The 24,533-nt window shown below is 42.9% G+C and overlaps 3 protein-coding genes across 10 annotated transcripts; 2 read left to right on the forward strand and 1 right to left on the reverse strand.

The window, feature by feature from the left end:
• Positions 1-560: 560 nt before the first annotated feature.
• Positions 561-7,838, reverse strand: chst3b (carbohydrate (chondroitin 6) sulfotransferase 3b). Of its 5 annotated transcripts, none has more exons than XM_077503174.1 (4): positions 7,468-7,838; positions 4,566-4,761; positions 2,665-2,958; positions 561-2,552 (listed from the first exon to the last, which is right to left on the reverse strand). In XM_077503174.1, the coding sequence occupies exons 3-4, from the start codon at positions 2,742-2,744 to the stop codon at positions 1,331-1,333; spliced, it is 1,302 nt and encodes a 433-aa protein (XP_077359300.1). In that variant the 5' UTR covers positions 2,745-2,958; positions 4,566-4,761; positions 7,468-7,838; the 3' UTR covers positions 561-1,330. The 5 variants fall into 5 exon arrangements, with proteins under 5 accessions (XP_077359300.1, XP_077359301.1, XP_077359298.1 ...); XM_077503175.1 differs by lacking the exons at positions 4,566-4,761; positions 7,468-7,838 and adding exons at positions 3,281-3,463; positions 5,742-5,835; XM_077503172.1 differs by lacking the exon at positions 7,468-7,838 and adding an exon at positions 5,742-5,835.
• Positions 6,520-9,011, forward strand: ghitm (growth hormone inducible transmembrane protein). Its single transcript, XM_077503176.1, has 8 exons — positions 6,520-6,647; positions 6,872-7,035; positions 7,191-7,293; positions 7,500-7,611; positions 7,691-7,832; positions 7,907-8,015; positions 8,173-8,533; positions 8,620-9,011. The coding sequence occupies exons 2-8, from the start codon at positions 6,892-6,894 to the stop codon at positions 8,705-8,707; spliced, it is 1,059 nt and encodes a 352-aa protein (XP_077359302.1). The 5' UTR covers positions 6,520-6,647; positions 6,872-6,891; the 3' UTR covers positions 8,708-9,011.
• A 3,556-nt stretch (positions 9,012-12,567) lies between these two features.
• On the forward strand, positions 12,568-24,428 carry LOC144005435 (cadherin-related family member 1a). Of its 4 annotated transcripts, XM_077503599.1 has the most exons (18): positions 12,922-13,003; positions 13,090-13,185; positions 14,274-14,419; positions 14,493-14,543; positions 14,620-14,709; positions 15,199-15,285; positions 16,746-16,862; positions 17,535-17,678; positions 17,751-17,829; positions 17,933-18,033; positions 18,452-18,655; positions 18,897-19,049; positions 19,146-19,310; positions 19,423-19,490; positions 20,805-21,033; positions 21,272-21,526; positions 21,734-21,927; positions 22,444-22,631. In XM_077503599.1, exons 1-18 carry the CDS (start codon positions 12,937-12,939, stop codon positions 22,475-22,477), a joined length of 2,280 nt encoding a protein of 759 aa, XP_077359725.1. In that variant the 5' UTR covers positions 12,922-12,936; the 3' UTR covers positions 22,478-22,631. The 4 variants fall into 4 exon arrangements, with proteins under 4 accessions (XP_077359724.1, XP_077359725.1, XP_077359723.1 ...); XM_077503598.1 differs by lacking the exons at positions 12,922-13,003; positions 21,734-21,927 and adding an exon at positions 12,568-12,785 and having other exon boundaries at positions 22,444-24,428; XM_077503597.1 differs by lacking the exon at positions 21,734-21,927 and having other exon boundaries at positions 22,444-24,428.
• The last annotated feature ends 105 nt before the right edge of the window (positions 24,429-24,533 follow it).

The raw sequence follows: 24,533 nt of genomic DNA on the forward strand, positions 1-24,533 counted from the left end.
ATTAGCTCACTAGATTTAACCAAATAATAATAGATTAGATTTATCTTTCAAGGGACCCAAGGGAAATAACTAATGGGATAATTAAAATGTTGAGTATGTTGGACGCACGTTAGCAGAGGATTAGCTGCTGTTAGCTACAGGCCGCCCCGCTGTGCCTCATTAACATCCTGTAATATTAGTCATTTTGTGTTGTGTTGCACGGCTGTTTGTGACTATTGATGTTAACTGTTAGCATGTGACTGGTGTTTACCATTAGGTTAGCATTAAACCATTTTTAAGACATTTGAAATACACAGTATGTAATCCTGTTTCTTAAATTTAATCTCCGTGGCATTAAAAACCTTGCCTAATTTTTGATGATTTATACAATGTACTTTTTTAACCAGTCTATTTCCTGTTTGCATCTGCCTGTTGTACAGTGTTTGTGCACTTCCTTTTACAGCCTCATTGCCCAATGATCATTGAAAGAGATAAGCAATAACTCTTCTAAACAAGTTCATAAACCAACATAACGATGTGGCGCTAACCCGGCGCCCTTGCCACAATAAGAAGACTCACGATTCGGTGTCAAAGCATGTTTATTGCGACCAACATTAAAAGAAACAACCTGAAGGGTCGGCTCATGCTGACCACAGTATCAAGGCGTCCCCTCCTTCTCCGCGTCTCTCTATCAGCGGTCAAGAGGCTTGTGTCAACATACGCGAGACTCGCAAACAAACGTCGCACCGATCTGCAAACCAGCTGCAGGGTCGGGAATGTTTGCATTTGGATGGCAATGGAAACATCTGGTTTCACCAAATTGGTCCTTACAGTCGCTAAGATGACTTCAAACAGTTAGCGATATGCGGGGGACCTCAACCTGCAAAGGAAGAAGAACGATGAGAACACTGGAGTGACTGAATACTGATGGAAATGTCTCCTTTCTGCCTTTTTTCCTTTATTTTTATAAAGCTACCACTTTTGGAGTTTCTTTGGTTGCCAACATAGAAGCTGTAAACATTTAGTGGAGGTTCCCAGAGTCAGGTCGTTAATGTTTACTGTCCCCCATTAACTTTCTTTTTTCTGAATGCTTCTGTTTACTCGGAAATTCAACTCGCACGACAAGCCCGTTTGTGTTGGAGCGACAAAACGGTCCCGAGTGCAAAAAAAAATAAAAAATACAAAGCAAGCTTTTCACATACCGTGGTTGCTTTTAAATAAGTACTTTGTGGACAAGACTAAATCGACTTCCTCTGACTATTTTAAATAAAGTAAAAACATGTTAAATATCAGAATAAATCTGTTTCATGATAAAAGAGGCTAATAAATATAACTTTGTCTCCATCAGGGTCTACAAAATGTCTTCTATCAAGCTGATAGACTTGTCCGTTAGCATCTCTTCACTTGTCACAAATTTGTAGCCGAAGAGTTTCAGCGTGGGCCCGCAGACCTTCTGGACCACCTGAGCTATCTTGAAGGGCAACTTGAAGCGCCACTTCTCCACCTGTTCGGTGGAGTTCTTCTGCGTGGAGTAGATACCGCCGGCCTCCTTGGAGGCCTGCGTGCTCTTCAAGATCCACGCTTTGACCTGCGGCGTGAACGGGATCCCGGTGAACTTGTACATCTCGGCCGCCTTCCTCATGGGGAAGCGTGCGACGTCCTCGTAGCGCACGAGCATGTAGCGGCCGCGCAGCCACTCCGGCCGCCTGAGGCCCATCTCCGCTGACATCCTGATGCTGTTGCAGTTGCTCTTCAGCTTCTTCACCTCGTCGTCGTCGATGGGCACGTCCGTGTCCGTGGCCCACTGCTTCCAGTTCTTGTACTTGGCGGCGAAGGCCACCATGCGGGAGGCTAGCACCGCCCGAGGATCGCGAACCAGCTGGATGAATTTCACGTCGAGACGCGGGTCCTCAGCAAGAGGACGGAGCATTTCCAGCTGGCGCACCCTCACCGACTTGATGGCTCTGTGCTCCTTCTCCAGGCAGGTCTCGGACGCCATGGTGAGGTTGAGGGGTCCGCATCGCCTGTTCCCGCAGTGGTAGCGCTCAAAGACCCCTTTGACGAAAGGGCTGCAGACCGCCTCCCCGCACAGGGAGCTGCTGGACCCCCTGCGGAAGAGCGAGGCAGTGACGTGGTCCACGGGGAGGGGGTCTATGAAGCTCTCCAGCAGGGAGAAGTCGCACAGGAAGAGTTTCTGAAGCACGTCCCGGTACGCTTTGGCTGCGGCTGTCGCGTTGGTGCCGCCCGTCTCCAGTGTCAGCATCTTTTCCACGTGCCACAGCGGCTCAAAGAGATAAAACATGTTGTCGCCTTGCTGGTTAAAAAACTCGCCCACGAAGGAAGAACCAGTCCTGGTGGTGGCCAGAAGGAGGATGTTTTTCCTGCGGGTCGTCACCGCCGCCGCCGGCTGGTAGTCGCTGTAGTCCTCCAGGCGCCTCTTCATCAGCATGAAAGCCGAGCTCAGCTTGCCCTGGGAGGTGACGGAAACATTGCGCTTCGGCAGGGTGTTGGCTGATCGGCTGGACTGTACCGGGGTCTGGGGGGTCTGCTTCAAGGCTAGTTTATCTGACACCCTGAGTGGTGGAATCACAAGAACAGAGTTTTAGTTATGTAGTTTAGAGTAAGAATAGATGACAGAGAATCTGCATTGTTGGAAAAGATGATTTTCGAGTTTTCCGGACACACCTTGAGATAATGTTGTTCTCCTTCTCGATGATAACGAGCGCCACAAAGAAGACGATGGGTATGCTGTATTTGATCCTCATTCTTGTGGCTGTGGCAGCACCTGGGTCTGCTTCTTAATGGGTTCTGCCAATCTCCTAACCCCCCCGCCGCCAAGGGTACCCTTAACTCATTCACTGCCAGCCCAGTTCAAACTGGATTTTTGACGTCTATCGCCGTCAATGGCACTGAATGAGTTGAGCCTCGCAGTTGTTTATATTCCTCTCTCCCGTAGACTGGTCCTTGCGATGTTTCAACCTGCGAATGAACGTCAGACTGTCCGTTACACATGTTGCTTTTTGGTCAAAACATTGAGGAAGTTGTTGATACAAAGTCAGAGGTGTGAATCGTGATACAAAGGCACAGACACAAAGATAAGAATACAACCATGCGAGTTTTTCCAATCTATCGTTCAGTCAGTTTTTTGGTCGGTCAATTTGCTTTGTGTTGCCACTCTTGACATTGTCTTTTATGACTGGCAAGTCAAGGTACCACTCCATCACATCTTGAGAGAGGAAGGCAAAAATAGAAACAAGAAGTATGTCTAATTCAGCCTCTCACTCCAGCAAGTGTATGTTACCTTGAATGCATCCGTGCATTCCGAACCGTGCCCATCCAAACTGGAAATAACAGTCAGTGGGCACTTGTTATCTTGGTGTGACAGACCGCGATCGGACTCCAAAACTCTTCTCAGGGTCGTAATCTGACACCTGCCGTTTCCTCGCCCAAGGTCACGGTGTTCCTGACATCCAGCTGCTGCTCCCTGTCAACACCGGCAGGAGCTCTTTTCAACACGTCAGCTACTGATGCACAACTGCTAAGGTGCTGGTGACGGCTCACAGTTCTCGGAATTCGGTTTTGTTCCTCAACAAGAGGGCTGAAGTTGCGGGTACTTATGTTGATGTTATACCTCGAAAAAGACGTGTCAGCAATAACAATCTAACAGGCTCTTTATAAGGAGAAATTTCGACAAAGCTCTGAACCAGACTGCATAATCATTCTAACCGGCAAGAAATCTTACCTTGTACGGACGCGTGTTGACAGTTCGCGATGCCAAATGCTGTGGCTAATGGGAGTGGCGAGCCCGTGAGTTTTAGTGAAAAGCACGGTTATCTTCACATGCGACATCTTTGGCATCTTATCTCTTGCACAAGGTTGGCATTTCACCTTGAAGAGGAACATGTCTCGTAGCAGCCATACTACCGTGGTTGCTAATGTCCTTTTCTAACTGGACCCAAGTTGAACATTCATTCTTTTTCCAGTAGGTTCAACTTTGTCAGGGCGCTAGCCAATCGCAGGGCGCATAGACAAACTCAAAATCACACTTATGGACAATTTACAGTCTTCACTAAACCTAATAACCGTGTCTTTGGCATCTCACTCAAAGTAAACTGGGATAGGCTCCAGTCCAGCTCAACATGCAAGACATAGGATGGACAGATTGCTCCCTAAATCCCGCCTTGATTTCCATGTAACGCGTCAATAAGTCGAGTCCTTGCACATCCTATGTTGACATCCGCAGAACAGAAGCATGTCCAAGATTTTTTGTTTAAAGACTGCACGCAGTCTAAACACTCAGCATGCTTGGACACAGCTTGTGAAATCCTCAGGGAAGTTTGAAGTCATTGAGGTGGAATGGTGTGCAATAAATGCCGTGTTTCCCAGTCTTGAACGAGCCAAGGCTCTGATTTTGTATTAGAAAAACGTCACCAAAAGTGGATACATCGGAATATTATGTGCTGTACCTTCTGTTATCGTCAGCCTGTCACTATACGTCATTGGCATCAATAGAATAAGAAAGCTGCAATATTTGTAGCAAATACACACAAATTGGGAATGTTTGGGAATCACTGGTGGAGACATACTGGGTGGGGGTGGGGGCTTCGTTTTCAGCTCCATTTTGCACCGCTCTGCCGCATGCCGTGACCACAAAAGGTCTCTTCACGCAGGAGTGACCCCCACAAAACGTCAGGCTCCACGGGGTCATTCGCACGTCAAGACGCGGGTTCGTCTCGGGTCATGTGACGCCAGTGAAAGTTAAACCTCTTTCACGCAGAGAGCCTGCAAAATTGACACAGATCACTGTGCCTTTAAAACCCGAGGGAGGCAAATCTAATTTTTTCATACACTCGCAAATTGCATTTCAAGTCACAGGACAGCAACTTTTTGAAAGATTTCAGATATTTTGGTATTTTTCTGTTGACAACAACATTTAATAACAGGGAAGTATTGTGACAGGGAAATTGTTAATGAATATCACGCTTAAAATATAAAGATAAAAAATGACGAAATCAATCAACACACTATGTATGACTTGTTCTTCCAATGTTTAACAAAAGAAAATTAATTCCTGACTTATTGATTATGATTGTCAAACAGAAACCAACGCATCTGCATGTGATTAGTTCAGTTGTATCTAAAATTAACATAAAAAAATAAATATGTTTACTTTGTAAGATGAAGTCAGTAATGACTTTTATACTAACAGACAACACAACTCTGTAAACTGTAATAAAACTTTACTGTATACTTTTTTCAGATAATACAATTTACTGTACTTACTTTGAAAGACTAAAGTCTTGACATTCTAAAACTTGTAAAGACAATACCATTTATTTATTATTACATACATTTTCAAGACGTATTTTAAGACAATTCAACACTATTCATTTGACTTGATATACTGTACATTTTTAAGAAAATACAAACTTTTTCCCCCTCATTTAATTTGACTATAAAGTGAAGCTTTTAATTTTATATACAAACATGAAATGTACACCAATTATATTGTAGATTCAATGTTTTATATTTTTAAAAGTGTTCAACTGAATCCGTTTGGCAAATATGATTGGTTAATAGAGCTAACAAGTGAATAATTGAAGTCACACTGTAGTCATACTATGCTAATAAAGAATCCTAAATTAGAAGTCACATCCCTCTGACAACTGATTTGGTTTGTGAGCGGTTCACTACGTTACAGTGACTTGATGGAGCTGAACTTTTCATTTACTGACTCAGGTGTCCGTTAGTCGTGTACCCACCATGCGGACGTGCACACGCTGTTTAATCCGTCAAATTGAGCGCGTCCAATTCGGGTTATTAATTCCATCATTTCCTACAGGCAAAAAAAAAAAAAAAAAAAAAAAAAAAAAAAAATAATAATAATTTGTCCAGGGGTCCAACAGGATGCAAATACGAGGGGTTCTGTATTTCCAGTGGGGTAGCTGCAGGTCAGACTGAATGAAAAAGTTTTCGGACCAACTGTTTGCTTCTGGCTGGGTGACGTAGGAAGAGACCTCCCATTGACATATGAATGAGTTAAAAAAAAAAAAAAAAACAACTAAAAAAACAAACAAACAAAAAAAAAAACTATGGCCTAACTGCATATTTGCTCAGATATATGCCACCAACATGCCAATTAACAAAATATGCCACAAAGTTATGCCTCAAAAATAGTAGTTTGAATTAAACCAGTTGAATACCGTCACAACAAAAGCGGAAGGGTTCCCTCTAGTGGAGTAAATTTTGAAAGTTACGCAAAGCCTCGGACTATTCATTAGGTACACGCGCACGAAATAAATCCAAATGAAAGATAAAAGGCAATAAATTTTTTGTTTACAGTACATTTAACCTTCAATATAATTTACAATATATATATATATATATATATATATATATATATATATATATATATATATATATATATATATATATATATATACACATACACACAAACACACATTTGCAAGTTATTTTTGCGTTTTATGGCGTTCTTTATGACGCTTTCGACTCGACTTTAAAGAACTACATTTCCCAAAGGCGTCGTCGCCCTGTGGTGACGTGCAAAGACCTTTCAGGAAGCTTGCAAAACAATTGCGTCAGAAGCTTGCGCACTACAAATTTTACTTGACGTCCAGCAGAAGGTGAACGATTAGCACATCTCTGTGGTAAGTGACTTTCATTTCACTCATCAACGATGTTTTAGTGAATATGTAACTTAATTTAGCACTCAGTTGATTTAGTCAGACCGTGAAATGTTAATGTTTGTGTCAACGTAGGGATGTCACGCGAATGAACGCCGGCTAAGTTCTATTAGCCGTAGCTTCCTATCCTACTGTATTTGGTTAATTATGTGACATTGTAATGGTGCTGAATGTTATTGTTGTTGTAGGTTGACGCACAAACGAGACGATGTTTGTGGCAAGGCTGACGTGCCTGAGGAGCCTCCCCCCGCTCGCCGCCGGGCTCCGTCCCGGGCTGGCCAACGGTTCCGCTGCCCTGCGGTCCTCCACCCTCAACCTGAAGCCATGCCCGATCCTCTTCACACCGCGCCAGGTAAACATGCGAGAATGTTAGCATAGCGGCAGCTAGCATGTTCGCATTTCAATTCTCATTTAGAAATGCATCTGAATGCATGGCAGGTACATGTATAATTTTTATAGGACTTTTGCTGTCTTGCTTTTCTACAGCAAATGTTTTGCTTTTGTCAGGGTTTTTCCTCAAAGGCCAAATTTGGTTTCCGCCGGGCGAGGACGACCAGAGATCAACTCAAGGAAGCGGTGTTGGAGCCAGCCACAGGCACGGCTATAAAAAGTAAGTATTCCAGTTGATACTGGAGTGAAAAGAAAAAAAAAGTGAAATAAGATATCGTCCAGTGGTGACCCATGAGGGATAAATGTGTTTCTAGGTTCAAAGTTCTGAAAAGGTTAAAATATAGGAGCTTCTAGTTTAAACAGTTTTGTGTGGAGCAGAAGCAACATGACCTACCTTAGTCTCCTCCTCTCGGGTTCCATTTTCAGTTGACAGCATGGGACGAATAATTCTAGCCGGAGGCGCCGCGGTGGGACTGGGAGCGTTATGCTACTACGGCTTGGGGATGTCCAGTGAGATCGGTGCCATTGAGAAAGCAGTGTGAGTAATTTATATGCTACACAGTCCAAAGTAGCGATATACTTCTTCCCTACTATTTGTCTGACTTTATTCTGTGCAGGATCTGGCCTCAGTACGTGAAGGACCGGATCCACTCCACCTACATGTACTTTGCAGGCAGCGTGGGACTGACGGCTCTGTCGGCGGTCGCCGTGAGTCGAACTCCGGCGCTCATGGGACTCATGATGAGAGGCTCCTGGATGGTGAGGATGACTGCAGAGAAAATTGGAGTATTAGTGTAAATGGAGGAATGTAGATGTATTTATTTTTTCCACAGGCTATCGGAGCTACGTTTGCTGCCATGATCGGCGCCGGCATACTGGTTCGCTCCATCTCGTACGAGCACAGCCCGGTGCCCAAGCACCTGGCCTGGATGCTGCATGCAGGTATGTGCATGCAACACTAAAAGGCAGCCATGTAGAGGCTCCCAGTGTATATTTGTTCACATACAGTGAACTAATGATCTCCTTTCAATTTACTCACAAATGTAGCTCCCACACGAAAATGGTCTATGGTGTGATTGTTATTATTTTTTACCTCTAGGTGTGATGGGCGCTGTGGTGGCCCCCCTCACCCTCCTGGGAGGCCCCCTGATGATACGGGCCGCCTGGTACACGGCGGGCATCGTGGGCGGGCTGTCCACGGTGGCCATGTGCGCCCCCAGCGAGAAGTTCCTCAACATGGGCGGACCCCTGGCCGTCGGCTTCGGGGTGGTCTTTGCTTCCTCCATCGGGTCCATGTTCCTGCCGCCCACCTCGGCGTTGGGGGCAGGCCTGTACTCGGTTGCCGTCTACGGCGGTCTGGTCCTGTTCAGCATGTTCCTCCTCTACGACACGCAGAAGGTCATCAAGAGGGCCGAGACGCATCCGCTCTATGGAGTGCGAAAATATGACCCCATTAATGCGTAAGTACACAACCAATGAGGACTGACTGATATGAGTGAAACACATTTACTTGATGCAAAAATAATAATAAAAATGTGTTCTCCAGGTGTATGGGGATTTACATGGACACGCTGAATATCTTCACTAGACTGGTGATGATCCTGGCGAATGGCGGCGGTGGCAGAAGGAAGTGAACAATTAGACTCCAAAGATTTTCTTTTCTTTTTCTTCACCTTTTGCAGAGCTGAATTGTGTCCTAAGTTAGCAGCAAACAAGTTGTTATGCTCTTTATCGCAACCAGTCTCTAAACACAAGCTCTTCACATGATAAAGTGATAAAAAATTCTTAAAGGTGCAGGCCTCACTGATGGGAGAAGTGTTTCTTTAGTTTCTGCCTGTCATTCGTCGTCAATTGTATTTATTGTTAAATACAGATATGTTCACTTTGTTTGTAAGGGAACAATGTTATTTTAATAACTCAATAAATGGCTCAGATTGATGACGTGTCCTTTTTTTCTAATTCATAAATTGTAACATTACTAATATATGTATTTAATATGCAAACACAATATTGTAAAACGAAAATAAGTACAGTACTCACCTTGTGAAGGTGCATTATCGCCATCATGGAGGAGTTGGATGGTTTCACAGAGCGATACTGCCACCTAGTGATGAATTAAGAGCATTAATTTTTTTTTTTTTTTTAAATAATGCTAATTCATATTTTATTACGATCCAAAAACATGTTAATACTCTGTACTTTATGGACTGTTATTTTGGGGTTTATAAAGTCAACTCATTGCCCTACTAACACAAACGGACATGATCAGCATGAGGAACCTAAAGAGGTCTTCCTTTGCCCCCCCCCACACACACACACACACGAGTGCAATGTGTAGTGTAGCAGCAGATGACAAAGGCTTAAAGGACGCACTAATCCTCTTGTCCACCATCTGGTTGCTCCGCTCAAATTAAAGCCTCCCAAGCAAGCAAGGACACTCACAGCAGATGCGAACAACTGGAGCTAAACGGCGGACAGGTGCCTACATCAAATTCACCATCATGTTACACGTAAACTGTTCTTATACATGTAAATGTTAAAAAAAAACCTTATCAAAATAGTTTTCATTTAGGATATGAAAAATATATAAAGAAATTAAAATTTGTGGAAAAAGGAATTTACCTTTTTGGGGTGGGGGCAGAAGCATCAGTATTAAACTAATTTTAAGCCAAATCAGATAAAAAAAAAAAAAAAATGCAATGTAAAAAGTTAGGCTGTCTTTTAAATGCATCTAATGCAATTTTTAGAACCATAACAACATTACACATCTTCTTCCAATCCTGAATGATCCAGCATTCTGATTGGCTGACATCACCGAGCGTCAAACGCTATTTTTATTCCGCACTTGCAAACTGTCAACCCTGCCTGACACCAATTGAACTCGTTAACATTGTGACAGGGTGTTAAAACTGCACACGAAATCAACATTTGTATGTAAATAAGGCCTATTAAATGTGACTAAAAAAAAAAATGTTGACAAGGCTGCCAAATAAAAAATTCTTAGCTCTCTCAAGAAAAAAAAAAAAAAAGGTCAATGTCACATTTGTGCTTCCTTCTTTTTCTGCTGCATCCCCTCCTAATAGATTTTTACAGCAATGTGAGGGATTAGTTATCAATTTCCTCTATGCTGACACATTGTGCTAAGAAGGTTCAACACAAATCGAAAAAGAAAATAAACGTTGCGAAAGCTTTGCCGGAAAAGTTTTGCGACTTAAGGCGGCAAGCGAGTGTTGATGGCAGCTAAAGTGCATCAGCGTGACTGTCGAGCTGCCAAGAGAGCGGCGTGAGGCTTATAGGCCACTGGGTCCTCACAACTAGTGACTCATGGCTTTGTTAAGACCCTCGGTAAACTGTGTTTCCCTACAGGAGAAAAATCTCATGGCACACCATCAAATTTTTTTTAACTCCATTTTACCCCGAGAGAGCAGCCCACAATTTAGAAGGAGCAGCCCTGATCACCCATTTACAATATAGAGATCAAACTGAACCAATAAACAGAGTTGGAGCTGGGCCGACGGGCCTAAGTCAAAATGCCAGGGCCGATTATTTGTGCCAGTCCAGTCGTGTTCAAGTGTGAATCTGGACTTGTTTGTCTGAAAACAAAGATATTCTGTTTTGTAAAGAGACATTCTGCCAACTAGTGGAAAAGTGTGCAATTGTTCTGCCTGTCAACTATGCATCCATCACTATCACTATCACGTGCATAGATAGAAAAACCATCTGTCCATTTAAAAAAAAAAAAAAAAATCTACTGGTACACCCCAGTCAATGAGAGGGCACTTTCAATGATTATAAGAAGTGTCCACACCCCTGTTCAAATGCATTGAAATGTGACGGTTACTTTCCCATTATAGGTTTTCTAATTTATCATGGTCCTATTTCCTTTTTTTTTTTTTTTTTTTTTATATGTGTGGTGCATTAAAAAAGGGAATGGAGGGACAAAGTGGTGGGGCAGGGACCCAAATGGGGGGGACCACAGCGCTGCCAGGCACTGCAGTCCATCCCCTCTGATGGCTCCCCGCCCCAACTCACCCCTCCCCTTGGACGTGAGGTGCATTAAAATTGGAGGGGAGTTGAAGGGTGAAGACGGTGTTTCCACCCTTCCCCACCCCACCAAGAAATGTGTTGTGTGCCCTATGTGTATATTTACAAAGTGTATAGTGCAAGCTAGTGAAGTGAGTAAGAGGAGCGACCAGCGGGGCCTCACCCAACCCGGCGGGTGTAGGTGACACGCCCGCCCCCCAGCACCCCCACCCCCTGCCGCCCCCCACCTCATCCACCCGGCACCACAATGGGCGGACAGCCAGCGCAGCAGGGCTACCGGACAGCCCACCCAACTCCTCCCACCGGTCCTATTTCCTTTTAATATATCACAGTATCTGCCATTTGAACACGGGTGTGTAGACTTTATATCTACTATAAAGACCAAAAATCATTGTCAGGGCACAGATTCAAACAACATTCACACGCACTCACATTTACACCTATAGACAATTTAGAGCATGTATCCATGTATTTAGTTAAGTTTTATTTAACTTCCTATTTCAGTATATTTGCATATAGGTGCTGTTTGGTATAAAAAGTTTGAGAACCGCTGTTTAATTTTATGTTTCTAATTTTTTTTTGTTTTGTTTTGTTTAAAACGTCTTTAAAAAGTGTTTCAATATGTTTAAACGTTTTGTGTCAAATTGAATCGATAACTAATTGATTATCAAATGAATCAATAATTCTAATAATCGAGTGATTGTTTACACCTACTGCAGGGTTTCTCCCCGTGCTTTTTATACTTTCGATTAACCGACAAAATAATTAACAGAATAATAGATTTCAAAAATATTCCATAGTGACAGCCCTATTTGAAAGTGTGTGGAAGGTAGGGGTGTTAAAAAAAATCGATTCGGCGATATATCGTGATACTACATCGCGCGATTCTCGAATCGATTCAATAATCGGCAGAATCGATTTTTATTTTTTATTTTTTATTTTTTAGGATTCACACCTTGAGCATGGAAGAATGTTATATGAACGGAACATTAAGCCTTAATATTTTATTTTAATGCTGTTCAAACATGAAACAGATTACAACCTCTATAAGACTGAAATTTCAGATAAATAAATAATACATTTTCATATCAATCTTACACTCTACAAGCTTACTGATTAGTATTTTCTAAATTTGAATGAAAAAAAATCGCAACAATCGACTTATAAATTCGTATCGGGATTAATCGGTATCGAATCGAATCGTGACCTGTGAATCGTGATACGAATCGAATCGTCAGGTACTAGGCAATTCACACCCCTAGTGGAAGGAGTAAAACGATATGAAAAAAAAATTCCCCTTTGACAAATATAAAGGGTGGCACACTGCATCCACATTTCCGGCAGTGTAAAAGAATTGTTAAGTTTTTTGCTCACATGCAAAGGTGCGAGATGTGTGAACTCAACGCAAGCGTCGGCAGTGTAGTGGGAAGACGTATGCGGAGGGAAGGGATGCGTCACTGGATTAGCGCCTTGTGAGTGCCAGCCTCTCCTTCCCTTTCTGAGCTGCCTGAAGAAGGTCACGCAGCTCGCCGCCCCGACCGTCCGCCGTCCCCCCGCCCCCGAGAAACCTTCCACATGAGCCAGCCGGGCCTCGTCGCCCCACCAGGATGAAGAAAAAGACGAAAACGTCCGTTTTCACGTTTGTCCTCCTTCTGCACTTCAGCTCGGGTAAGGTTTGTTTTCTGTTAACGTCTTTGCGCGTGGATAAGACTTCTTAGGCGCTTAATCCCTCCAGGGACGGACCATCTTTAGTGCGCCACACTTCTGTATTTAAATAGGTTTTTGTTGCATTTAAATTCAATTAAAAGCATCATTTCACATGAATGAATGGTCCCTATTTTTATTTTTATTACCGCTGCTTTCGCCTCCTGCCTTGTTTCTAGCAAGTAAGTTACTGTTAGAAACAAACTAAAAGATTATTGGTGTACGCATTTGTTGCTAATTTCATGCTCATTTGGGTTTTCCGATTAAGGACAATCAGACTATGCTCCATATTTCTACGACAATGGACCCAGCAGTACAAATGGGAATATGGCTTTGTTCAGCATCTCTGAGGACACACCAGTCGGTATGAGATTAATTTTCTGCTTCATTTGATTTGCTTTCTTGTAATTACACTTCAGTGTCATTTTATTTTGCAATACCATCTTGAAACTGTGTGGATGTACAGATTACTGTATGAATTGTGACGTGGTGGCACGGTGCACAAGTGGTTAGCACGCGACTAATGATTTCTCTTAGTAGACTATAACGTGATGAAAAAGTCAAAGTTGATTCATCGATGTCACATAGACATTTTTTTGACAGACTGCCGCAGAAACAATTTCACCAATACGCTGAAGTTGTAGTTGCTTTGATTTTATTTAAGGATAGACTTCTTATGAACCCAGTAAGTACAGTCTTCCTAAGAATGCGAGTCTCTTTGTAGCATGAACAGCTGTGTACCTGTAACCATAATTCCGTAAAAATATAAAGGTGGGGTTTTACAAATTTGAGTCCTCTCCTCATCCATTTTGATAACAGCACGAAATGCATCTTGATTATTTTCTTAGCTAAGTCCTCACAAGTCATCAACCAATGCATCCTTGGCTTTAGCTAGCAGACAAGAACAACACTCGGCTTGATCTATGCGTACTTTCAATTGGAACAGGACTTGGCCCATGACAGATGACGTTTCACAAGATCACCAGGACGTAAGAACAGGCAAGAACGTTAATTGGGTAACGGCTATAGTTCTTGTTGTTGCCCAATACCTTGCCGGCAGTCCTGTGGTCTCGCTGGCATAAATATTTTAAGACAAACGATGATCTGAATAGCCAAAGCTAGCAAGGCTAATTGCTATTATCCACAACCATCTTATTCTCGTAGTTTCTGACCATCCATAAAGACTGCATCGCCTTGTTGGCCGGTCATTTGGCTGCTCCACAGTGCACTCAAATTTCAAATGTCAGTACGGCATAGTAAGGACGACTAATTGGTTCAACCCCAATGTCACTGTGAGTGGTTGTTTGTTTATATGTGGCTTCCAAATGGCTGACAAGCATCCAGAGAGTACCCCACCTCTCACCCGAAGTCAGCTAGGATAGACTCCAATGAAGATAAGCGGTGGATGGATTTTGACGTACGTCTTGATGTGTTTTTATTTTCAATTTCCAGGAACGCAAATATATGTCCTCAATGGTACAGATCCTGAGGGAGATCCCATACGATACGGTCTGACGTTCCAAATGGGCTCCAAAGAGTATTTCCGGGTTGATCCAAAGTCCGGAAACGTGAGTCTCGTTCTGGAGCTGGATCGAGAGGTAAACCAGTAGGTGTTACTCTCGACTCTCAGAAAGTTTGCTGCAAGTGACTTTTTTTTTCTTTTTTTTTTAGAAACAAGATGAGATTTCTGTGCTTGTTAGCATCACTGATGGGCGTAATAAAGTGAGTAAGCAATATGGCAGGTCACGAGTCACTCAAAGTCATCAGTTTCTAGTAGAGTATTGTGTTTTGTTTTCAGGTGGTTGAAAATGTGAGAGTGTTTGTCACCGATGCAAACGATGAACCTCCTGAGTTTCAAAACTTGCCTTTTATCGTCGATATCCCAGAGGTAGGGCTGAACTAAAATGACAAAAAATTGTTTTGTTTGGGACTGTGCCACCAGATATACAAGTACCTCAAACAAAATTAATCCAGTGGAACCAATAGGTGAGGAGGATAAATTGATTGGATGTCATAACTAGTTGTACAGAAAAGATGACGAGATTGCCTAGTGGTGTCGTAGCCACTTCTAAAGGGATAGCTCGATTTTTGCTCTTCCAAGCAATTGACTTCACAGAGCATCTTCTTTTGGACTGACACATCAAATATTCGTTCTTGAAGGCCAACCCTCTTCATTTAAGCCATTTGGCCTATTTTCTTAATCTCAATGCCTGCCTCAAAGGACATAGAACTGTTTGTTTAATTGTGGAACGTGTCGTCTTCTGCCACCTGGAAGTATGGGTGGTGACATGCTTAAAAAGGTCTGGTGGCACAACAAATCTAGAAAAAAAAATGAAAAGAAAAAAGCCTTTGATGGTCTTGTTTTGCTCTTCTCCAGGATGCCGTGGCTGGCAGCAGCATCTACAGAGTCCAGGCGCGGGACAAAGATATGGGCTCAGGAGGCAGCGTCTCCTATTCCCTGCAGGTGAACCTCCAGCTTTCAGCGTTATGCAGATGATGCGCCGTTGCGGAGCTGTTACATTTAAGCCCCCAGCTTGATGATACTGAGTGTGAAGGATTTATTTTGCATTTGAAATTCAAGAAATCCAAAGCTGCTCTATTTAGCAGAGGCAGTGAATATCCATTTTGAAAGGCTTTTGTCCTGCTCATATTCCTGCTACTTTCTTCCTTAGAATTTGGATTTTGATTTTCTTTGCGGGGGCAGCATAGGGTTCCAGTTAGATCTTCCAGTCTCCAGTTCCACCGGGGGAGACAGCAAGGTTTTCTGCCTCAGTTTCTCCTCCCAGTTGAACATGCCTGCAACACCTCAGCAGGAAGGTGAACTGAATGCCCCCAAATCCTGCACAGTCTCAGCTCTATAGAGAATGGATGGATGAATTGTATCAATCAGTCATCTGATGTTAAATTATTGTTTTGGTTAGGTAAGAATGTGACTACTGTATTCAAGATGTATTTGATGGTACTTGTGGTGAAGAGCGTGAAGCAAGGAGGTGAATTCAGATGGAAGTCCTCAGACCCAAACACGACTTCGTTCTGGAGGTCTCGGCTTTGTGCAAATGTTGGAACTTTTAAAAGAAACAGTAAACTGCCATTGGTTGGCGACCAGGCCTGGGTGTAACCCGACTCTTGCACAGACACCTGGGATAGGCTTACTTTCAAATTTAATTCCAGATACCAAGAACTCAAAGTTGTGTTTTTACTTTTTACTTGAATGGGCCAAGGTTTGAATAAGGATCAGAATCTAACGTCTGACAGGCAGCCACTGCTGAGGTGATCCATGCATCTAATGACAGTTTCTGGGTTTGTCCAGTTGGTAGGAAGTCCTGAGTTAGGGCCAAAATAGTATCAGGTCTCTATGAATGTCACTGGGTGGAACTGGGGGAGTTGGGAGATTGTTATTGGAAAGGCTACAATTCTGGTTCAGCATGGCCTGGTACTGCTTTGTGGGTATATTATTGAAACTGTATAGATTAGTGATTTTCAAAGTGTGGTAAGCATAACGATACAGGCGTCCTTCAGTGGTTTGTGAAATTTAATCTTAGTAATACAACTCTTGGTATAGATGAGCACACTGAGATGACCTTTTAAATCTTACTACCTAGAGTAAAACGTGGCACATTTCTCTTCTCTAAGAGTTTGTAATGACCATTGGACATTACCAGGCAGCCATTGGGAAGGGAATAACAAAAAAATAAAAAATAAATAAAGGCCATGTGAGTGATGGAATAGCGTGTGGCGGGAAATGTGTGACTTCACTGGATTAATTTTTAATTACATTTTGAGCAACACATTGAGAGCTTAATAAGGGCTTATGTTCGCTCTGTTCCGGCAAGCCAACAACGTGAGTGACAAATGTCTGTCCGTTTTGTCGCTGATCAGAGTAACCAGAATTTGAACCCCTTGTGTGACCGTCTCTGTCATCAGCCCACGCCGTTCTCTAAATTCACCATCGACGCCCATAGCGGGATCCTGAGGGTGAAACCGGGCGAGGGGCTGGACTACGAGACCACGCCCACACACTTTGTGACAGTGGTTGCCAAGGTGAGAGATCTGGAGGTTTACAGACCCAAAGAGATTGATCGGCACAGTCCAAACCAAAAAACACATCAATTCCAGGGCTCTAGACTTTTTTTTTATGGAGCATAGGGTCTAACATTCAAAAATTTTAAGGAAAAAATGTGGCCATTTGGGTCTAAAGGCATGACTCAGCAAGTTTTATTCAGGGATCAACTTTCAGTCTCATGCGTATAACACCTAATGAATTCACTTTGTCATTAACCATCACTAGGTTATTCTAATTGGCCTTAAGGAGGATTGCGGAGATAGCAACAAGCCTGATCCGGTTCCAAGCTCAGTTTTGCACGTTTGTTGATGATTGTGTACAAAACATAGTAAAGAAGAGCTGGGAAGTGTTCTTAAATTTCATGATACACAAGTAGCTGTCCTGTCTGCTTGACAGCTTTTAGTTTGGGGCTTTGAATCTGCGCTATTGCCTTCCTGTGTAGAATTTGCATGTTGTGTAGGTTTGCTCCAGATACTCTGGCTTCCTCCCACATTCCAAAAACATGCACATGTGAATGTGAGTGTGAAGAGTTATATGATCTCTACAATTGACTGACAAGTCAGGGTTAGCCTCTCGACAAAAGTCAACTGAAAAAAGCTACAGACGATTGAAATGTAAACTCTCCTTAGACTTGTGTCTTTTTTCCTCAGGACGGAGGAGGAAAATACAAGGGCAAACTCCAGATTTTGACTTCCACAGCCACCATAACGGTCAATGTCCTTGACGTTCAAGACATGCCTCCATCTTTCGTAGGAACGCCTTACTTTGGTTACATCTATGAAGTTTCCGTTCCTGTACGTTGTCCACCTATTTGCCACCCCATCCCATAATACATGCACAAGTTTAACCCAGCTTTTATCATTTAGGGCTCAGAGATATTCACTGTGTACGCCAGAGATGGTGATCAAGGCAATCCCAACTCCATTTATTATTCTATCATCGATGGTAAGAGAATTACAAAAAAACAAACCAACGTCCACTGGGATCACTCTAAACTAGTGAGGGGTAAAGTATGTCTCGGCACAATAACACAGACTTTCTCTTACAGGAAGTGATGGAGTCTTCGACATAAACAGCACCAGTGGATGTATCACCTTGGCAATGCAACCCTCCCTGCTAAAAAACGAACTCTATGAAATTAAAGTCAAGGTAGCGCTTTTAGCTTACGCATATTTTCGCTTGGAAGCTCAGTAGACTTGTGGTTAGCATTTCTGCCTTACAATTTTGAGGTTCGGGGTTTGAATCTGAGCCTTCCTGTGTGGAGTTTGAATGCTCTCCCTGTGCTTGACTGTGAAGACTTGTTTACTCATGTGTGCCCGGAGAATGACTGTCAACTTGTCAATTGTTTGTTTACATGTGCGCGAACACTGACTGGTAACCAAACCATTGTTGGTCTTAATATGCCCTGCGATTGGTTGGTGGCCAGTCAAAGGTGTACCATGTCTCTGAGTCTTGCCCAAAGTCAGCTGAGATGGGCTCCAGCTCACCCGTCAACCCAGTGAGGCTAAGCGCTTCTGAAAATGTGGTGGACGATTTAGTTCTTTACCAGTGCAATGTTCCCAACCAGGCATCTGAGGTGGGAGCCGATGATCTGCTACAAGACTACGACATCACTGTGGTGATGGTACGAGTGGTAGACCTCAACAACCACCCGCCCACTTTTTATGGCGAGAACGGGCCGCAGAGCAAGTTTGAAGTCACCATGTACGAGCACCCACCCTCAGGGGAGATCTTGCGCGGATTCAAGATCACCGTCAACGATTCTGATCAAGTACGTTTGTTCTGCCGCAAATTTTACTGGCCTGTTAATACTTTTGATTTTCCCGACAAGTCCATATTATCCCAATATTTGTGTTTCTCACTTTACAGCCTTTTTAAGGTGATCGTTTCTTATGAGTTTTTACTGCACACTTGCTTACTGTAATGCTATATAGATTTAATAACCCTTACACATGCATTTTTTATATAAATATATTTTAAATATTTAATTTACAGCCATTTTTATTTCCAAGGGAGCAAATGCCAAGTTTAAACTGAGGCTGGTGGGACCAAGTCGAATTCTCCGAGTGGTTCCACAGACCGTCCTGAATGAAGCTCAGGTAACCATCATTGTGGAGGACACATCTGGCATCGATTACGAGAAGGGGCCAACCCTCTCTTTTAAGGTTGGTACTGAAATTATTATATTATTATGGAATTATGCTTACCGAACCCCCCCCCAGGTATTTGCCTGTACATAAAATGAATGACTATTACTACAGTTGCTCGCAGTGGAGCTCGACACTCCCGAGCGCTTCAGCGCGACGGCAGACATTGTGATCAACCTCCTGGACACTAATGACAACACTCCAAAATTCACGTCGGAGTATTACATTGCCAGGGTCGCCGAGAACTCGCCCGGGGGCACCAGTGTTTCTACTGTTACAGTGAGTCCGCTTCTCTGTTGATCTTCTAAACACTATCGCAAGCACTAACTTAAGATTCACAACATACTGTATTTAAATTCTGTAAACTATTTTGTCCCATTTCTTCTGCCAGGCGAACGATCACGATTCAGGACCCTGGGGTGAAGTCAAATACAGCATTTATGGATCAGGATCAGATTTGTAAGTTAACACTAGGTTAGATGTTTAACCCCTGCTTCCACCTGGAAGAGAGGTCCTGATCCACAATTAGCTTTGCGAATAAAGAAGCGCACAGAAAACCGGTTTATTCGGCCAACACACTGCACAAACAGCCTCGCCCTTAAGATGGCTGCAAGATTCCGGCTCATCTCCTAATTGGATTTGAGGGTTAAAAATAGTCGGCGGGGGCCCATCTCGCGTTGGAAGAGCCAATTAACATACACGGTGACAGCTGCAGCCCGAGACATGGCGGTGAGGCGAGAAAGTGTGCGTGGAGGGAAAGTGCAAATTTATGCTCCTCCGCAAGCGGCCACCTGAGTTAATTGTGTGAAAGTTAGCAGTTTGCAAGTAACTTGTGAGTTATCACAGTGAATAAAATGGCAATAAGCCTAGTGTTGAAACACATACGCCACGGACGCAACCATACAGTTGTGGTTCGATGAAAAGCATGTGCAGTGAACCCGTGCATATTTGCGATTTACCATCTCAGATTTTTTTTGGGGGGGGTCGCTGTTATTTGATCTGTATAATATAAAACATGAGTCTAATTGCATACTAACATATAATTGTTTACGTCATTTTTTTTTTTTTTAACTTTGTTGGAAAATAAGAAAAAACAGCAGCAAACAATTCAGCAAATAAGATTCCAGCCCCCCTCATTTTTAGCAACACATAATATTTAATACTGGGCTGTAAGTTAGAAATGACTTTGGCAATTAGGCTTTTAGGCTAACGATATAGCTTTTCACTTTGGTGCCATTTTTGGCATCTTGGGGTCAAGGAACTAAGCTGAAAATGAGGGGAGGAGCTTCATTTAGTCATCCCTAAGTAGAAAATAATTTCTAATAGAAAAAACACCTGCCATCTTGATTCAGGGCAAGTATAGTTAAAAAAGATATTTATTCTCTTAAGCCTTTGATTAATATTATGCTCGGTGTGTTGGAATAAAGAACAGAGTAGGCCATACTTTGACCAGTCATGCTTTAGAATAAAAACTAAATTCTTAGCTTCTAATCATTAGCCATGAACAAGTACTACTAGGTAAAAAAACAACAACAAACCAAGTCTAATCTGAGAAGCAAATATTTAAATAAAAACAATCTCGTGTTAATTGTGTATTGTAGCAATTTGTTATTTATGTCATTGCCGAGATAGAAACATTCACGTTAATACTTTTAATATTTTTCTGAAAACTTGGACTTGTCATTCAATGCGATTTCACACATATCCAAATTTCTAGTTTATTAAAAAAAAAGAAAAAAAAAAAGTAATCGTAATCTGGTTGTTATTTCATAGGTTTTCCATCCACCCGTCGACGGGATTGATCTCCACGCAGCCGTGGACGTCGCTGGACGCCGAAGTTCGCTCTAAGTTTAACTTCTATGTGAAAGCGCAAGACTCGGAGGGAAAGTACAGCCTGGCCGAGGTCTTTGTCACCGTGCTCGACATGAACGACCACCCGCCCGAATTTTGCGACCCTCTACTGGAGAAGACTATGATCATCGGAACACCCGTCAAAGTGGAGGTGCGTGATGTACAAAGAGCCGGTTCATAGAAGTATCTTTTGTGCTAAGAGAAATACTGCAAACCGTTGCTTGAATGGGTATAATGGGACGTCCTTTACCTCCAACTCCTCTCCCCCCCAAAAAATTGCAGTTGTATCTTGACTTACAAGTGCTTCACTTGAAAGCATATTGGCATCTATTGTTTACAAATGTTGTGACATTGAGTTAGCAAGACCTCTAAAATCAATACGCTGGCAGGCGGTGGACGAGGACGCCGAGTCTCCCAACAACGTTGTGGAGTACTCCATCATGACAGCGGATCCCGACAACGCATTCGACATCGACGCCGAGACGGGCGAAATTCAGCTGAAGCCGTACATCAAATCCATGGAGATCGTGAACAACATCACCTTGCAGAAAGACTGCAAGTGGTCGCTTGTGGTGCAGGCGCGAGACCTAGGTTCTCCGTCTTTCAGTACCACCGCCGTGGTCAACATCGACATCACCGAGGCGGTAAGGCCGTCACACCGACCTTTGCTGTAGATTGCTGTATTTATAAATTGTTGCCTTGCTACAAATCACGACTTGGTGGGGGTTCACCGTAATAAGGATTTGTGTTTCCATTCATTTAGACCAACTATATGTGGTTTTCATTGCATCACGCCGCATGTTGGTGATTGTTTGTTTCTGGTCTTGTGTGTTGTGCATCGTGCTTTCCAGGTCAAAGGACGTGTTGTTTCATACTTCCTGGGGCTCAGCAAGCGTCCGCTGACTGTTTTCGGAATTTGTTTCAGCCTTGTTATAACCCTCATTTTGCTAACTGTCTGCATATCCACAATCCTGTACTGTAACGCGGTGAAAAAGTCCAGAATCAACCCGGAGAGTAACTATATCAAAGTGATCCGCAGACCCAAGTGAGGGAAAGGATACCTCCATGTCATGTGGCCTCTTGGTTTGCTTTGTGAAAAAGTACTCGAGCATGTTTGAAAGCGTTACAAAATCTTTTTTACACATTTCAAGTTTTTCTTACTCAAACATGCTCCTGGACTCTGATTGGCTCGTGATGTGTCATCCCTCATCAGCTCCATGCCAAAGTCAAATCCACCAAGCTCAGACACACTCCCAAACATATCATGTATCATAGCATGCAGACTACAGGGGTGTCAAACTCACTGTATGTAGTTCAGGGCGCAAATATGACAGCCCAAGTTGATGTCAAGGGGTCAAACCAGTAAAAGTATAGCATAATCAATATACGTAAATATGCCTGTTTTGGGTATTTAGGCTGTATCTTTGACACCCCTGGTATAGAGGATACAGTGGTGTGTAGGGTAGTTGTTTGGGCCTCCGCTGCTTGTGCTTTGCTTGTCAATTTATTACACGCTTCAAATGATTTGGATGATTCCAATTCTATTTGTGCTCTTTTGCAGACTCCTCTCAAGGGGCCTATGGCGGCCTTTTTAATGAAAAGTAGGGACAACCCCATGAAAGCGTTAGGCATGCTTACATTGATCATTAGCTTGTTGGTAGGGGCGACTGTTCTCATCTCCACGGCCATGTACATGCGCAACGCCAAGTCCCAAAACAGGGTAACGCCTGCGCGCCGCATCATCAAGAGGCGACCCAGGCACCAGCAGCCCTGGACCTTCCAAATGCCCGCGTTCAAATTCGGCAACCTCTCCGAGAGGTTCCTCATGGAGGATCTGGAGGGGATCCCCAAACAGGATACCGGCACCCCGAGAATGAGGCCACCACCGCCGCCCTGCGCCCCCTGTCTGCCCCCGCCAGTCCCGACCACCAACAGACCTCCCGAGTGGTCCCGAGCCGTCCCCACCATATCGGGAGCCTTGGCCTCCAAAGGCTTAAAGACGGGAAAATCGGGTCGTCGCAAGGAGGGCAACATGAGCTCTGCACTGGTTTCCGAGTTGAAAATGAGGCTGGAGCAGAAGATCATAGAAAACAACCAAGGTTACTATTAACCAGAAGTGGCAAAGTGCTCACACTCTGTACTTATACCAAGAAGTACAGATGCTTGTGTAAAAATAGACTGGTAAAAGTAGAAGTACAGTACTGACTTTAGTTCAAGAAAACGTGGAAAGATAAAATACCCCAGGTGAGGTTTTACAGATCGGACAGAGACTTTTTTTTTTTACGGATTAACCAGAAATCACTCCAACAGGTGACAGTTACAACCAATTCTCATAAATATTGCTGTAGATAGGGGAATACAGAATATATTGGTTCTCCGAATCGGTTGTGGAGTCTGTAATGTTCCCTGGTTTATGGTCCTCAAAGTTGCTACTGTCCGTTTTTTCCGCCTTAGACTTCAATGTAACTGTCCATTAAGACCTCAAACACGTTTGTGTTTACCTCTCTCTATTACATCTTTAATGTGGTGTCGTCAACTGTCAAGGTTGAAAAAAGCCTATTGCGACTAGTTAATGCATAGAAAGTACAGAGAGCTTTAAAGTGTACAGAGTAAAAGCAAAAGGTCCTCGGAAAAATGAATACTCAAGTAGATAATTGAAAACTATAGAGCTGAAGATAATCACCACACTGCCACCTTGAGGAGGTTCAATCATGTTAACCACTGAGACAGATACTGTACAGTACGTTTGTGTGACTGAAAAGGAAACACAGACCTCCGCTCTAATAATAGTATATAGGTAATAGACAATAATTATGTACATTTGTGGTCTCTTCTTGAAACGGTTTTTAAAAAATCTCAGTTTGCGATACAGTGCTAACATTGCTAATGCTGGCACTGGTTCTCAAAAAAATATTTTCTCGCAGCAGCTTCCTTTTGTACTATTTGTTTTACTTAATGGAATGAAATTAGACATTTACATTCGCACGTTGCAGATGTTAGTTAGCGTGAGCTAAATTCTCACGAGAACACGCGCAAGCTTGCTCTTTTTGTACGATTATCATGTGCCACGGTCGCATCGCGCTCTAACACAAGCTCACTTGCATGGTTGCTTTTGTGTAGTTGTATTAAAACACATGCTTTTATAAGATTTGAATTTGTTTTCATTGTGTGTACAATAAAGTGTTCAGAGTGTCTGAATGTATCAAATAAAAATCTTAAAACTCCGTAAAAAATTACATGTATTTTCGACATGTTTGAATTTCAAATGCATGAACATTTCCTTTTGTAGGTACTCAAAAGAATTAGAATCAACATGAAAATATATAAGATTCATGCACATTGTTCTGTGTCTCATCAATGCCTTCAAATGCAGGCAACTTAAGAGTCATGTGATTATTGTATTATAATGTACTAGCTCATATCTGACTTTGTAAAATACATGGAGATAAACGGCATTAACTATAAAAGACATTGCCTGGTCTTTGCATGTGACATTTGTACCGTCTGTGTATTTTATTGATTTTGAATAAATATTTCAACATACAAGGGCCTCTGCTATGTCTTTGTGGGTGTGCATGTGTGCAGAGGCTACAGTCGATCGGATTATTAGATTAATGCAAAGCCTTAAACGTTGTCAGTGACACAACAGGA

This window comes from Festucalex cinctus, chromosome 17 (genome assembly GCF_051991245.1).
Source record: "Festucalex cinctus isolate MCC-2025b chromosome 17, RoL_Fcin_1.0, whole genome shotgun sequence".
Taxonomy (NCBI): Eukaryota; Metazoa; Chordata; class Actinopteri; order Syngnathiformes; family Syngnathidae; genus Festucalex; species Festucalex cinctus.